Source organism: Anomaloglossus baeobatrachus, chromosome 3, assembly GCF_048569485.1.
Source record: "Anomaloglossus baeobatrachus isolate aAnoBae1 chromosome 3, aAnoBae1.hap1, whole genome shotgun sequence".
NCBI lineage: Eukaryota > Metazoa > Chordata > Amphibia > Anura > Aromobatidae > Anomaloglossus > Anomaloglossus baeobatrachus.
In genome coordinates this window covers 528,653,468-528,670,862 of record NC_134355.1, presented here as the reverse complement: position 1 = coordinate 528,670,862, position 17,395 = coordinate 528,653,468, and the positions used below count along the sequence as shown (strand labels likewise).

Sequence of the window (17,395 nt, the reverse complement as noted above, 5' to 3'; positions counted from 1 at the left end):
GTGCGATCTGCTTATGTGTGCGATCTGACTGTGTGTGCGATCCGATGTTTGTGTGTGAGATCTGGTGTGTGAGTGAGATCTGTGTGTGTGTGTCTGTGTGTGTGTGTGTGTCTGTGTGTGTGTGTGAGCTGATGTGTGTGGGTGTGCGATTGTGGCACCCTGGACAAGCCAGGACATCACAGGACATCACAGAACAACACCAACACACCCCACACTCCCGGTCAGGCACACCAAAGTCAGCCAAAAACCCTTGTTGCCTCCCTTCAGGGGTCCCGCCCACCGAGGAGTTCACAGTCCTGGAGGCGGAAAAAGTAGACAGATCAGTTTGGGAAGTGAAAGTGGAAGGAGTGAAGTGGCAGTTAAGCAGACAGAAGTTGGTCCGGGTGTGTGGCCCGGATGGATCAGCAAGGTTGGCAGACGGTGGTGACCGTCTGCAGGAGTGGCCTATTGGAGCTAACCATAAGGACCGTGGACGGGCGGTGGCCCGGCGGTACCGGACCGGTACGCAAAGAGAAGCCAGCACCATCCGGCAGGGGCTTACGGACCCCGGCAAGGCTAGGAGTCGCCGTGAATTTACCAAATCCGTTAGCGAAGGGAACCTCCTGGGTTTCCCAGCAGCCAAGTCCCGACAGAAGGCAACCGTCCAACCGAGAGAGGGAAACACAGTCACCGCCAAGGCTAAAGTTCCAACGGCCAGAGCCTGCGGGCAAAAGGGGCTCCTTCAGCAACCTTCAAGCTGGGGAGCGGGTTACCGGTGGGAACCCATTGGAACCGTTACACTACATAGGTGCAGGGAAAGGCAGTCACCATCAACCTGCCGGGAGAAACAACACCGCAGCCGTCTGTGGGACACGTCCATCCAGCCGTGTGTTTTACCGAGAACTGTGTCCTCATCATTGGCTGAGTGAGTACCACCGTGCCGTGCGGCACAGCGCTACCCCCGCGACCCTGCACCTCACCAGGCCCCATAACCCGCCTGCCATCCATCCCTACCCCATCACCGGACCCCGGGACAACCAACCCCCTACCCACGGAGGGGAGAACTAACATCCAGGCTGCTCCCTGTCACCGCTCCCGGGATCCCCGTCCAGAGCAGTGGTGGTGTCACCAACTTCACCACAACCGTGGGTGGCGTCACGGACAATAACCAAATCCCCACAATCCAATCCCCACCCTTTTCACTCACGGGCGAGGAGCGCCGCTCGAGTCCCCGGGATTCGGCCCACCGCTCGAGCCACCACCGAGCAGCAGCAGCCGCAGCAGCAGCGGCCGGACCCAAGCAGTGGGAGAGCGCAGCGTCCCCTCCTCCGCCCGCGACAACTTGGCATCACGAACAGGATCCTACCGCTCTGCCATCTGGTAGAGGTGCGCCTTGTTACCGCCGGAGGTGTCCGGCCAGAAAATTTGAGAAGCCGCCATCTTGGCCGCGAAAAGTTCCCGCTCGAGCGTCTCCTCGAGTAGTGGAGGCGTGAAGGGCAAAACCCCGCCCCTGTATAGGAGGAGCCGGAAAGAGACTAAGGGGGACGTGGATGGAAGAATGGCGGCGTCCTCGAACTGGAGCGCGGGAGTACCCGCTACCGGAGCGTCTAAGCTCTGGGGGAACCGAAGAGGAGTAGCCTTTGAAGACTGCGGCCCAGGTGAGCTCCCCGCCGGGACCACTGCGTGGCTGGAACGGGAGCTGGGCCAGTTCTTATTGAAGGTGAGGGCGCAGAGTCTGCAGCAGCTGCTGGACTGGAAGGCGGAGATGCGCAGGATGGTTGCCGTGGTAGGGGCCCGTGAGCAAGGGGCCGCTGCGGCTGTGCCGCATCGCGATCAGTCCACCCAAACGCCAGAACCAGCCCTGATTGCATGGGAGCCAGGGGCCGGCACCGCAGCCGGAGGTCCAGAGAGGATTTCGCTGATGGAGGAGGGGGTTCCGACCACGCTGCCCCCGCCACCGTTCTTAACGGCCGTCAGTGGTTCTGGACTGAACTGTCTGTGGAAGGAGAACCCGATGTACCGACCGGTCCCCCGAGTGTACCGACCCGAGCAGTGGGAGAGCGCAGCGTCCCCTCCTCCGCCCGCGACACGATCACTGCAGGTCCTGCTGCTCGGCATCTGGTGAGTGTGATTGCCGGGTGCCGCTGTGTATAATGAAGTGTCCTGCAGTATCTGTAACTTTTTTAGCTGCACGGACACTTCATTATTGATCCGGGACTAGGGCTTATTTTCAGGGGAGGGCTTATATTTAAGCCTTTCTCCGAAAATGCTGAAAATCCCTGCTAGGGCTTATTTTTGGGGGAGGTCTTATTTTTGGAAAAACACGGTATTTATCCTCAGCACTTACACTGTGCTTAAGTGTAAGGGTGTATGCCCATGATTAGGAATAGCAGCGTTTTAGACGCAATGTGTTTTCGCTGTGTCCAAAATGCTGCGTTGTGCAGTACAAACACAGTGGATGGGATTTATAAAAATCCCATGCTCACTGTGCTTTTTTTCTCCACAGTATAAACTGACGTGCTGCTTCCCGTCCTGTCAATTTATGCTTGCGGAGACGCGAGTGTTCTCTGTGGGGAAAACAGAGTGAAAGTCCACAGTGCCCCAAACTTTGATCGTAGGCGTGGGCAGCTGTGGTTTCCTGTGGGGAACACTTGCGTCTCCGCAGGGGAAGACACGCTGCATCCAGGACGTAGCATGTGTGGATCGTGGTCACATTCCCTAAATCACTGAAAAACATGATTCAGACAAATTTCCCAATGGAAAATTCACTGTAATGAGGCAGAGGGAGTCACTTTGACTTTACAGGTGGCCTGTGGTCCGGTGCTGTCCATCTTTTTACGATTCTTTTTAAGTGTGTTTTAAAGTGTGGTCATCAACAGTTTTGTTCACCCTTGAAAAGACAAACACTGCTGAACAGAGGCCAAACAGAGTCCTGAATCACATATTTCTGAGTTGTAGATAGAAACCCTGACAAAAGTGTTCAGCTTAGAGCACAAGATAAATGTGAACTGAGCCAAAATGTTCTGTACCAAAATCACCACCAAATCGCATTCAACTCAACCCACAAATACATGAGTCCCCAGTGAAGTCCATCATCTGTTAAAGAAACCATAGGTGACATCCACATTATTGGTAGCACAATGACCCTGGAAAACTATGGCTCCCTCACCCATCCCTCAAAAACAAAATCCAGCAGAATCTGCACTCCCAAATCCAAATGCTCCATCCTTTCTGAGCCCCATAATGTGCCTAAACCACAGTTAATGTCCACAAGTTTGACATTGTTGTAGTGAGGAGAGCACACTTAACTGTACGGGGTGCAGGTTTCCAGAAGCACAAGCTGGGCACAATGTGTAGGGACTACAATGTGCTGGGCACAACAAGGATGTATTTGCAATTTTTAATTCTGCAACATTAATTGCGTTTGACATTGACACCATGGGTGTTTTTCCGGAGACTAAATCATCACTATACCCATAGAAAAATTCATAGAGAGGTGTATTTCCAAAATGTGGTCACTTGAGGGGACTTCTTCTGTTCTGGCACTTAAGGGCTGTGCAAATGGAGTCCGCTTACTATTCTAGGAAAATGTGTGCTCCAAAATCAAATGGCGCTCCTTCCCTCCCAAGTCCTGCTAAGTTGAAAAACAGCACTGGTCACTCTCATGTGGGGGTTTGACATGTTCAGGAGAACTTGTGTAACATATTATGGGACCTTTTTACCTATTCCCCTTGTGAAATTTTGTGAAAATTGGAAATATTAGGTTAAAAAAACATTTTAGTGGTAAAATCTAATTATTTTTTGTTCTCAACCCAATAGCATAAAATGTTGTGACACGCCTGTGGTGTCAAAATGCTCACTGCATCACTAGATGAATTCATTCAGTGGTGCAGTTTGTAAAATGGAATCACTTGTGGGGGGTTTCTGCTTTTCTGGCACCTCAGGAGCTCTGCCAATGTTACATGGCACCCGCAAACCATGCCAACTAAATCTGCATTCGAATATTGTGCTTCTTACCTACTTCACTTTGTAATGTGCCTTAAAAGTAGTTTTTCACCATATATGGGGTATTGGCGTACACAGTAGAAATTGCACGACAAATTGAATGGCCCGTTATCTCATGGTACCCTAGTAAATTTGAAAAAACTGGGACTAAAGAAACATTTTTGAGGTTATAAATGTATTTGGGGTTTTTTTTCTCATTTTCACGGCTCAACGTTATAAAATTGTGTGAAGCACCAGGGTGTTTATGGTACTCGACAAATATCTAGATACATTCCTTGAAGGGTCTAGTTTCAAAAATGGGGTCACTTATGGGGAAGCTCCACTGTTTAGGCACATCAGGATCTTTGCAATGTGACATGGCATCTGCAAACCATTCCAACTAACTCTGCCTTCAAATATGGCACTCTTTCCCTTCTTCACTTTGCACTGTGCCTCAAAAGTAGTTTTTGATCATTTATAGGGTATTAGCGTAATCAGGAGAAATTGCACAACAAATTCTGTTGTCTAATATGTCCTGTGGCCCTTGGGGTTAAAATAACATTTTTGTGGTAAAAAATGTATGTTTTCTTTTTTATGGCTCAACGTTATAAAATGTTGTGAAGCACCTGGGAGTTCAAGGTGCTTACCAACCATCTAGATAAATTTCTTGCGGGATCTAGTTTCACTAGTTTAAAAATAGTCACTTGTGAGGAAGCTCCACTGTTTAGGCAGATCAAAAAAGTATGTATTTAATCATGGTGGCCAGAGGCCTTAATATATAGGGTCATAATACTGTATGGAGGCTCATAATACTATATGGTGATGCATAATACTATATGGGAGTACATATTCTAAATATTGGTGCACAATACTATATGGGGCGCATAATACTATATATGGGTACATAATACTATATGGAGGTGAATAATACTATATGGGGCTGCATATCACTATATGGTGGTACATAATACTATATGGTGGCACATAATACTATATGGTGGTGCAGAATACTATATGGGCTGGATAATACTATATGAGGGTGCATAAAACTATTTGGGGCTGCATAATACTATATGGTGACTGCATAAAACTATTTGGGGCTCCATAATACTATATGGTGACTGCTTAATAGTATATGGGGGCTCCATACTACTATGCCAATACAATTGAAAGCAATGCTGAGAGACAGAGCGGAGTGCTGCCTCTTTTATCATTCTCCTGCTATGTCTGTGGCACTCTTATGTGTCAACAATGATGTCAGTACTGCACGCTGCTGTGTGCTGTATTCCTATATGGAGGTATATGGGGGCTACATAATACTATATGGAGGAATATGAGACTGCATAATATTATGCAGACTAGTGTTGGGCAGACCCAGAATGTAAAAATCCAAACCTGCGCGAGTTCAAAAGTACGCGAGCACCGACCCCGGGCCCAGAGTTCTCAGGGAACTCTGGGTAACGATCTGGGTACAGGCACCCTGGTTATTAAAAAAAAATAGAAAAAAAGAAAGATACTTACCAGTCTCCGCACACCTGTACATTGCTTACGGGGCCGCTCATCTACTTTTGGGACAGCTCACTATCTTCATGCATATTCACTATTTCCTCCACTCACTGGCAGTCCCGGCATCTGTGATTGGTTGCAGTCAGACCGCGCCCCCACCCTGTGTGATAGCATGTCTGACTGCTTTCAATCAGAGGCGCTGTGTGTTCATCTATATTGGTGGAAAAGTAAATAAATAAATAAATTGATTATGATACCCAGGGTGTATCAGGGTGCAGCCCCCAGCCATTCGCTTATATTGGCTGTTTTATCAAAATAAGAAGAAACGCATGCAGCTTTTTTAAATTATTTAAATACAATAATTTTAAAAAGCAGTGTGCGATCCTAAAGTGCTGGGATAGTCACATCTAATAGATGCGACAATCCTGGGTGGCTGAAGGCTGCTATTTTTAGGCTGGGAGGTCCAATTGGTATTCTCCCCAGCCTGAGAATACCAGGTCCCAGCTGTTGGCTTTATCATGGCTGGGTATTAAAATTGGGGGGGACCACACGTCAGTTTTTTAAAATGATTTATTTAAATTTAATTTTTATTTTGATACACAGCCAAGGTAAGCTCCCATGGCTGGGAGCTGCAGCCTATAGCTGTATGCTTTATCTGTGCTGGGTATCATAATATGGGGGGACCCTACACCAATTTTTTTATTTATTGATTTTCACAACAATAGAAATGTGGGGACAGCCGGTGGGAGGTGGAAGGAGTGTGTATATATGAGGTTATTGAGTGGACCTGGAAGTAGTGTTACAGCCATGCGGGAGACTCAGTAAGGATAATGCGCCTGCTCCAATCCCCCTATCCCTTCTACCACCATTTTTAAGCTCCAGACTCAGGTAACCATAGACCTATATGGGGATAGGCGTCCAACCACATATCCTGGATCAATGTTGGGCCGGAACTAGGTTGGACCCATTAATCTTGGGTATTTGCAAGTCTGCCCATCACTATTCCAGACCCATTTACACCCATCATAGCCTAGTCTATGGACTTTGTCTCATCGCTCCAAATCACCCATTTCCAATCTTCTACTGTCCACTTTTTGTACTTTTTTGCAAAGTCTATCCAATGCTTCTTATGGTGATATTGAAGTTGAGACTTTGCCTTTTTGCATGCCACCATTACAGACTTGCGTAACGTGCATCGCACAGTACTTGCATGGACGTCTGTGATCTATCTACTACAAAGCATACTAGCCACCTCCACTGCCATGTTTGTTGCTCCAGAGCTGATAGACCTTGTGGTCAGCCGACTTTTTAATTCTGATATTTTGCCTGGATGTACACCTCTTAGCTTTTAAATAGATGGACAGACTTCATTTCGTATTCTTACAACTGTCATTGCACTCACATAATGCTGTTTGGCAATTGTCTTGGCTGAGAAACAGCAATCAATAAGCTGGATGATGCTATTTGTCTTTTCGTGGGAAATCTACTTCATGGCGGCTCCTCAATTCAAAACAGTGACCTTTTGCTTAGGAATCAGTCTAATAACACACTGAGCTATTAGGGAATGTTAAAACAGATTGCAATTTATAGTATACAGGAAGAAAAAAAATGTCATCACAAGCAGCAAAACAGTAACAATGTAGTGACATAAAATCATAGAATGGTAGATTTGGAAACAAGGGACCGACCTCAAGGGCCATTGGGTCCAACCCCCTGCGAGTGCAAATTATCCTAAATTATCCCAGCTATATATTTATCCAGTTTCTGCTTGAAGATTTCCATTGATGGAGAGCTCACCACCTCCCGTGGTAGCCTGTTCCACTCTCTGTCTGCCCTCACTGTCAGAAAGTTTTTCCAAATGTCTAATCTATATCTCCTTCCTTCTAGTTTCATCCCATTGCTTCTTGTACTTCCTTGTGCTAATGAGAATAGGGTAGTTCCCTCTACACTGTGACTACCTTTCAGATATTTGTAGACCACTATTAAGTCTCCTCTCAGCCTTCTCTTTTGCAAACTAATCATTCCTTATTCTTTTAGCCGGTCTTCATAGGACATGGTTTGCAGGCCTTCAACCATCTTGGTTGCTCTTCTCTGGACTTGCTCCAATATATCAATATCTTTCTTGAATTGGGGAGTCCAGAATTGTACACAGTATACACAGTATAACTAGAATCTGCATAACTAATGAAATGTTAAATAATTACAAGTAAAATAAGATAGCTAAGATGATTTTCTACAAACTGAAAGTAGTCTCACGTACAAAGGTGTAGTGTATGGTGAGATATGGAGCCTGAAAGTCAAAAGTTCAAAACATTGTTACCCTTTTGGTCATCAGTGTATTTGAAGGTAGATATTGAAGTTTACACTATGCATTTAATTATGTACATCCCTCGCCAAAAAGATTAAGTACATATTATATCAATAAAGTACAGTATAGTTTAGTAGAATTACATCGGAGTATTTACCTGTAATGGTCCCAGGATTGAACTGGTTGTGTACATAAAGAAGAGACGTAGGTAGCTGAGCACATTGCCAAAGGCAAAAAGACCTTCTGCCACCAGTGTTGGGTGAAAAGCTTCCCAGTCCTTTCGATCTTGATTTGAACTTTGAAATTGGACCTGGCAGATGAAAGAAACACTTGTGAGTCCATATATTTCTTCAGGCAGCAGAGCTAAGTAGAATACAAGTGATCACAACCCAACTGTTTATTACTGGATGATATAATATTATAACCCATCAATCAATATAATAATGATGATCTAAATGTTAAAGTTATTGTCCAGTCACAGTCTTGTCAGGCAAATGTAAGACAGATACTCTTAAGCATTTGACTTCTGTATAAGATTGCTATTGCTTATTATAGTTGGGTGTGCCCCAATCTTACTGACCAACAATAAGAAATCCTAGATATACTGTATTATGACACATATTACTACAATGTTACCCCTTAAATAGTTTTTACTACATGTGGCACACTGTATAGTCACCTTTTTACTGTTAGCTATAATTTTCAGAGTGAAGGTTGCCAAATACAATGAATTCATCACAAAGCTGAGCTGATTCCGAGATTCTTCTAAGAAATCTTCCAGACCATCATACCAAAGACGCTTCACATCTGACCAGACCATCCCTGAAAAAGAAATATGAGGCTTAGGTATTATATTGAATGTCTGATATGGTTCTACATAGTGGTTTATTGGTTATATGTAATAAGTCATTAAAAAATAAATCACATACATCACAAAAACACCTACGTTAAAGGCAGTGGCGTAACTAGAGTTGGATGGGCCCCGGTGCAAAGTTTAGACCTGGGCCCCTCCTCCACATACACAGACACTTGGGGTAAGGCATACCTCCCAACTTTTAAAGAAGGAAAAGAAGGACAAAGTTTGCGGCGCGCGTAGCGCGCCGCGGCAAATTTTTAGGCCACACCCCCTAACCACACCCATTTCACAGTCACGCCCATATCCACTCCCCATCCACACCCATTCAGCATGGACACGCAGGCAGCCGGCGGGCCTCCAGCATGGACACGCAGGCAGCCGGCGGGCCTCCAGCATGGACACGCAGGCAGCCGGCGGGCCTCCAGCATGGACACGCAGGCAGCCGGCGGGCCTCCAGCATGGACACGCAGGCAGCCGGCGGGCCTCCAGCATGGACACGCAGGCAGCCGGCGGGCCTCCAGCATGGACACGCAGGCAGCCGGCGGGCCTCCAGCATGGACACGCAGGCAGCCGGCGGGCCTCCAGCATGGACACGCAGGCAGCCGGCGGGCCTCCAGCATGGACACGCAGGCAGCCGGCGGGCCTCCAGCATGGACACGCAGGGAGCCACAGTGAGGCGGCCGGTCGCCCACACAGTGAGGTGGCCGGTCGCCTTCACAGACAGGCGGCAGGGGGGCGCCCGCACAGACAGGCGGCAGGGGGGCGCCCGCACAGACAGGCGGCAGGGGGGCGCCCGCACAGACAGGCAGCAGGGGGGCGCCCGCACAGACAGGCGGCAGGGGGGCGCCCGCACAGACAGGCGGCCGGGGGGCGCCCGCACAGACAGGCGGCCGGGGGGCGCCCGCACAGACAGGCGGCCGGGGGGCGCCCGCACAGAAAGGCGGCCGGCCGACCGCACAGACAGGCGGCCGGCCGACCGCACAGAGAGGCTCCGGCCGGGGGTGAGGGGGGGGGGAGGGAGGGAAATCAGCGCTGGGGAGATTTTACTGTACCAGCAGCAGCACAGGCAGCGCTCCTCTCTGTTATGCCACGTCTACTGGGATGGTAGGAGGGAAAAGCAGGGAGGCGGAGAGAGAGTGGGTGGGCGGAGCCCGGGAGCCGGCCGTCCCGATCGTGGCAACGGGACAAACAACGTAAAGCGTGAAAGTCCCGCTGTATCCGGGACGGTTGGGAGGTATGGGGTAAGGGATAATGACACTGACACTCGGGGTACAGGATAATGACACTGACACTTGGCTCTCACCCACAGCACCCTGAAATCCCTCTATCAGCACCCAGCTTTCCTATGTTCTGATATTTATCTTGTCCTCAGCACCCAGCTTTCCCATATCAGAGCATGAGAAAGCTGCGTGCTGAGAGATGTATATCAGAACATGGGAAAGCTGGGTGCTGAGAGATGTATATCAGAACATGGGAAAGCTGGGTGCTGAGAGATGTATATCAGAACATGGGAAAGCTGGCTGCTGAGGGAAAGAGCCTTTTTCCCTCAGCACAAAACATTTCCATCCCATACTTGTATCTTTGTCCCCCCTGTATAAAGTTCTCAAAATACTATAACAGCCCCCACATAGCCTTCCAAATAATTGTATAAAGGGTCTCACATAACCCTTCATATATTAGAATGCAGATACATAGCCCTCCATATATTATAATGCACCCCCATAATCCTCCATGTATAAAGTAGCCCTTCAATTATAATGCATTTCCCATAGTTCTCCATGTATTAAAATTCACCCCATAGTTCTCCATATATTATACTGCACCACATAGTCCTCCATGTTTTATAATGCACTTCCATAGTCCATGTATAAGGTAGCCTCCATAGTCCTCCATATATTATAATGCAGCCCCCATAGTCCTATATGTATTATAATCCAGCCCCATCAATTTTCATATTGTATTATGCAGCCCCATACTCCTCCATGTATAATGTACCCCTAGTCCATGTATAAGGTGTCCTTCATGTTTTTTATGCAGTCCCATAGACCTCCATGTGTCATGCAGCCAGCCACCCCAGGGCCTCCATGTGTCATGCAGCCAGGCCCCTCCAGGGCCTCCATGTGTCATGCAGCCAGGCCCTCAGGCCTCCATGTCATGCAGCCAGGACCCTCCAGGCCTCCATGTGTCATGCAGCCAGGCCCCTCCAGGCCTCCATGTGTCATGCAGCCAGGACCCTCCAGGCCTCCATGTGTCATGCAGCCAGGCCCCTCCAGGCCTCCATGTGTCATGCAGCCAGGCCCCTCCAGGCCTCCATGTGTCATGCAGCCAGGCCCCTCCAGGCCTCCATGTGTCATGCAGCCAGGCCCCTCCAGGCCTCCATGTGTCATGCAGCCAGGCCCCTCCAGGCCTCCATGTGTCATGCAGCCAGGCCCCTCAAGGCCTCCATGTGTCATGCAGCCAGGCCCCTCCAGGCCTCCATGTGTCATGCAGCCAGGCCCCTCAAGGCCTCCATGTGTCATGCAGCCAGGCCCCTCCAGGCCTCCATGTGTCATGCAGCCAGGCCCCTCCAGGCCTCCATGTGTCATGCAGCCAGCCACCCCAGGGCCTCCATGTGTCATGCAGCCAGCCACCCCAGGGCCTCCATGTGTCATGCAGCCAGCCACCCCAGGCCCTCCATGTGTCATGCAGCCAGGCCCCCAGGCCTCCATGTCATGCAGCCAGGACCCTCCAGGCCTCCATGTCATGCAGCCAGGCCCCTCCAGGCCTCCATGTGTCATGCAGCAAGGCCCCTCCAGGCCTCCATGTGTCATGGAGCCAGCAAAATAAAAAAACAAGTACCTCTCTTCTCCTTTTGACCCCTGCAACCACGGTAGTTATGACCCTGCCCCCATATGTCACACACACTGCTCCCCATACAGCCTGCACCCCCCATAGCACACACACTACACCCCCATATGTCACACACCCTGCCCCACATATCTCACCCTGCCTGTACCCCAACTTACCCCTCTCAAACACTCTGCACCCCTTCACATCCTTCTGTCAGTCTGCAGCCCTCATATGCCACTCACCCTGCACTCCCCTCCCCCTCGTGCCCCCTCTTTTCTCATTACCAGTCATCATGTGTCCATGTCTCCTTCAGGAATCCGTATCTTCTGATGCTTTCTGCCCGGCAATCCTGTGTCTCCTCCCACACACTCACATGGGCATGACATCATCGCAGGTCCTGGAAGGATGGATTTCGTCTGCTGTGCAGGAGCGCTTCTGCTCTGCCGCAGCTCAGAAACGCCTGGTGGGTCTCTCCAGGTCAGGGGGCCCCTCTGCCCCCTGCTGACACCGGGCCCCCTGACTCACAGGCCGGCCCCCTGGCGGTCGCGTAGTCGGCCACTACACAGCGCATCTCCTCTGTTACAGAGAGGAGCCGGCTGTGCAGAGCGGCTGCCGGGCCCCTAAAACCCTGCGGGCCCGGTCGCAGTGGCGACCGCTGCGACCGCGGTCGTTACGCCCCTGGTTAAAGGGGCTCTCCAGTTTCTATAAATTATTGTCACCTATCGACAGAATAGATGAGAACATATAGATCAGGGGGGTCTAACTTTTGAGACCCACAACAATGAGCAGAATGATGCACTTTTATTCCTGATTGGGCACTTTTATCCCATTAGAGCGGAGCGGCAATGCACATGCCCAAACACTCTTCATTAGGGATGGAGAGCACAGCAATGAAGCAATGGTCGGCAGACCAATTATTGCCACTAAAAGAAGAAAGGAGTGCTCAATGCGTGAATCCAAGGAAAGATAGAGATAAGGAAAAATAAAAAATAATTATAAGTTGGTAATGGCTCTTTGAATGATGCAACCTGATGAAGGGGATGGATAGACCGTTCCTGAAATGCATTGTTTGTTTATGACACTTATTTAATTGTTTATTTATAATAATTATTAAAAAAATAATTTCAGACAATGTTACTAAATTGAGTATACCCCAATGAAAGTTTTAAGAGCAAAGCTAAAGTTTAGACTACAAAATTCTAATTTACAATAATTCAACCACGGGTAATTCTAATTATTAATAAAACAGATATCCAGTAGCTAGTTGACAATAAAACGGCATTACTTAACAAAGAAAACCCCTTCTCATTTCATGATTGCAGCAATGGCACCACGTGAAAGAGAAATATCACAAGACCTGAGAAATTTTTTTTTTTTCACAGGAAATCTGAAGCCTACAAGAAGATCAGCAAGTCTTTACTCATCAATCAGAATACTGAAGTAAAAGTGATACAAAAATTTTACAAAAATGAACGAAACTGTAATCATCTCAAAGAGACATCCTGGCTGACCACAGATGTTGACACCTAAACAGGAGCATCTTCTGATGAGGAGCGTTGAAGAAAATTGACATGCAAGTTCACTGTAGTTAGATAAAGAAGTAGAAAGTCAAACCAGGGTGAGTGCTTCCCATGCATATAATGTGGAGGAATGACATATATGAGTGTGGTCCAAGAAGGAAGCCTCTCCTAAAGCCTATGCACAAATAAGCCATTCTACAATTTCCCAGGGCCCATGCTGAAAAATATGAAGACTACTGGGACTCTATATTCTGGAGTGATGAGACCAAAATAAATTTTTTAGAACTGATGACTTTGAAACTGTATGGCATCACATAGATAAGGAGTACAAAGGCAAATGTATGATGCCTATAGACAGAACCGGCATCAGCACCCGACACACCCAAATGCCGGGGCCCTGGAGAGCCGGGGAAGCACACTCGGCCTCCTCAGTTCTGCTGCCCCCAGGCTGAGTTCCGGGGACCGCAGTCCTTGGCAGGAATCTGCGGGTGCTGTCCCTTTAAGGCGCGCAGACCACAGCGAACGGTCTGGTTTGAACTTCATCTGTGGGCAGAGCTACCGCGCGGTGTCTTGCTCAGTCCCACAGATGAAGGGGGCTTAGTGCCAGCCAGCGACTCCCAGCACAGCGCTTGCCTCCAGCGCTGTGTGGACCCTCTCTCCACTGTGACCTGAGCGGTATGTGCTACACCCCTCCCCCCCACTCGATCTGTATGTGCCCTCCCCGCTCCCTGATTTATGGGCCCCTGTAAGCTGTCTGGGCTTCTCCCCCCCGAGATGTATGTGTCGTGTGTGTGGTCCCCACAGAGCCGCGTGTGTGGGCCCCGCAGAGCCGCAAGTGTGGGCCACCTAAAGCCGCGTGTGTGGGCCCCCTAAAGCCGCGTGTGTGGGCCCCCTAAATCCACGTGTGTGTCTGTCTGTATGTATGTATGTATGTATGCAGCAGAGCAGTCTGTCTGTATGTATGTATGCAGCAGAGCAGTCTGTCTGTCTGTATGTATGTATGTATATATGTATGCAGCAGAGCAGTATGTCTGTCTGTATGTATGCAGCAGAGCAGTCTGTATGTATGTATGCAGCAGAGCAGTCTGTATGTATGTATGCAGCAGAGCAGTGTGTCTGTCTGTATGTATGCAGCAGAGCAGTGTGTCTGTATGCATGCAGCAGAGTTGTGTGTGTGTCTGTATGTATGTAGCAGAGCTGTCTGTATGTATGTATGCAGCAGAGCTGTGTGTGTGTCTGTATGTATGCAGAAGAGCTGTGTGTGTCTGTATGTATGCAGCACAGCCGTGTGTGTCTGTATGTATGCAGCAGAGCTGTGTGTGTCTCTGTGTATATAAATCCAGCAGAGCTGTGTGTGTATCTGTCTGTATGCAGCAGAGCTGTGTGTGTCTGTCTGTATGCAGCAGAGCTGTGTGTGTCTGTCTGTCCATATGAAGCCAGCAGAGCTGTGTGTGTCTGTATGCAACAGAGCTGTGTGTGTCTGTCTGTATGCATGTATGGTGTGTATATATGTATGTCAGTGTATATGACTCTATAGATTTGTCTGTTTATATGTATTTTTGTGAGTTTGTCTTTCCGTACATGTATATATACATATTTATCTGTGTATTTGTGTGTCTGCGTGTGGATGGGGCCCACTGGAACTCTTCCGCCCGGGGCCCACAAAAACCTAGAGCTGACCCTGCCTATAGAGAAACATGAAAATGTGCCACAACACACATCTAGGGCCACAGTTGCATTTCTGAAGAACAGGGTTAAAGTAATTCAGTGGCCACGTTTGTCTCCTGATCTGAGCCCATTTGAATACATATGGGGAATTCTGATCAGGCAAGTTGAGATTCAAGGGTGCTTTACACGCTGCAACATCGCTACCGATTGCTAGCGATGTTGAGTACGATAGCACACGCCCCCGTCGTTCGTGCGACATTTGGTGCTCGCTGCAGTTGCGAACATTATCGCTATGGCAGCGTCACACGCACATACCTTGTCAGCGACGTCACTGTGACCGCCGAACAATCCCTCCCTCAAGGGGGAGGTGCGTTCGGCGTCATAGTGACGTCACTGCAGCATCACTAAGCGGCCGGCCAAAAGAAGCGGAGGGGAGGAGATGAGCGGGACATAACATCCCGCCTACCTCCTTCCTTCCGCATTGCCAGTGGATGCAGGTAAGGAGATGTTCGTCGTTCCTGCGGTGTCACACATAGTGATGTGTGATGCCGCAGGAATGACGAACAACATTGTACCTGTGGCAGTAGCGATATTAAGGAAAGGAGCGACGTGTCAATGATCACCGTTTTTGAATGATTTTGCGATCGTTGATCATTGCTCCTTGTGTCACACGCTGCGATGTCGCTACCGGCGCCGGATGTGCGTCACTAACAACGTGACCCCGACGATATATCGGTAGCGATGTTGCAGCGTGTAAAGCACCCTTCACTCTTCAACCAGCATCCAAGCTCTTAAAGAGTTTATTCCATGCTTAGAAGACTTGGTGCTTTCCTTAAAAATCATGGATTAAAAATCATGGTGGTCAAAATACTAGATGTAAAAGTTTGTAGTCAGTATTAATTTTTGCATCAAGTAATTTCAGTAAAACTGAAGATTTTGTAACGAAAGTTATATTGTTTACTTTACTTTAATGTTATCGGTTCAAAAACGTTTTGTTGAAATCAGTATTGTCTACACTTTGGAAAATTGTTCTTGTGTTCAATGAGATATTGATTAAATTATTACTTTTCAAAGGGTGTATTCATTTATGCTGAGCACTGCATATCCACTCAGTTTTCACCCTTACATTTTTTTCAACTGGAGTGCTTCTTTAACTCTATGAATTTAATGGGAAGATTTTAATAACTGTTCTATATTTACCATTTTCTTAACCTCTTAACAACCACGGGCTGTACAGGTATGACCTAAGCCACTATAGTGTAATCACCTGCAGCTGGCGATGATCCACACACATATCTGCTTATTTGCACAGCAGACATGTGTGCCTCACAGGCACAAGTGGATCTGCGATCCACCCACGCCTGTTGACCCCTTCAATCGTGCTGTCAAAATGTGACAGCGCGATTTAAATGCCCGTCATGGTAAATATTCACTGACCTGGCTCCATCGGCGGCGCCGTGACGTAATTACTGTGAACCAATGGATGCCATGGTAGCACATGGTCATGTGACGACTCCTGTAGCTCACATGACTCACTTCCTGTTTTAGCCAGCCGAGTGCTGCTTGTAACAAGAGATGAGTATTTCTGCTGATCAGAGCTGTGTAGCTGTGATCAACAGAAATTAATGAGCGATCAGACTGCTGATCCTTATAGTCCCTCGGGGAACTAGTAAAAACAGTTAAAAAAAAGCAAGTTTTAAAAAGTTTAAAACAATAAAAATACCTAAAAGTTCAAATCGCCCCCTTTTATCGCATTGAAAATTAAAGGGTTGAAGAAAATAAAAAATATACACACCCTTGGTATCGCCGTGTTCAGAAATGTCCAATCTATCAAAATATGAAATCAATTAATCTGATCAGTAAACGGTGTAGCGGCAAAACAAAATCCAAATTTATGTTTTTGGGTCACCGCAAATTTTGCACAAAATGGAATAATAGGCGATCAAACCATAGCATCTGCACAAAAATGGTACTATTAAAAAAAGTCAGCTCGAGATTGAAAAAATAAGCTGTCACTGAGCCATAGATCCCGAAAAATGAGAACACTACGGGGAGCGGAAAATGGTGCAAAAATTTATTTGGACAAACTTCTGAATTTTTCTTTAACCCCTTTGATAAAACTACACCTATACATGTTTAAAGTCTACGAACTCGTACCGACCTAAGACATCATACCGATATATCAGTTTTACCATATACTGAACATGGTGAATAAAATATCCCAAAAACAATCATGCAATAGCACTTTTTTTTTCAATTTTTCCGCACTTGGAATATGTTTGTCATTTTCCAGTACACTATATGGTAAAACTTATAGTTTCATTTAAAAGTACAACTCGTCCTGCAACAACTAAGCCCTCATTTGGCAAAATTGATGGAAAAATAAAAAAGTTACGGCTCTCGGAAGAAGGGGAGCAAAAACAAACACCGGAGAATCGGCCAGGGGTTAAGGGGTTAAGGGGTTAATGTGTAGAGTGAAGCTTCAAATATGCTAAATGTTTCATTTTCAAGGAGCTAAGTAAAAACAGAACCTATTGTCATTTTAAGTTTTATTTTTTGGTCAGTATGTCAATATAAAAAAGAAGTGCAATGTAAAACGTAAAAACAAGCCTTTTCATGGAGTTTATGGAAAGCTTACAGGGCAAGAAAATGTAAGGTTTGCCACAAGCTGTTAGCCAGCAGTGTACAATCTCTTCACAGTTTCAGTCTGGACTGAGGTTTACAGAGTTAAAATCATGCATTTTG

The 17,395-nt window shown here is 47.5% G+C and overlaps 1 protein-coding gene across 2 annotated transcripts in view; it reads right to left on the bottom strand.

Annotated features, from left to right (window-relative positions):
- Nucleotides 1–17,395, bottom strand: part of TRPC1 (transient receptor potential cation channel subfamily C member 1) — a 193,512-nt gene that overhangs the window by 68,103 nt on the left and 108,014 nt on the right. For both annotated transcript variants that reach the window (XM_075340783.1, XM_075340784.1), the window contains 2 exons: nucleotides 8,457–8,599; nucleotides 7,935–8,087 (listed from right to left, as the gene is read on the bottom strand). In XM_075340783.1, the coding sequence (XP_075196898.1) occupies nucleotides 7,935–8,087; nucleotides 8,457–8,599 (296 nt within the window). The remainder of the gene's footprint in view (nucleotides 1–7,934; nucleotides 8,088–8,456; nucleotides 8,600–17,395) is intronic.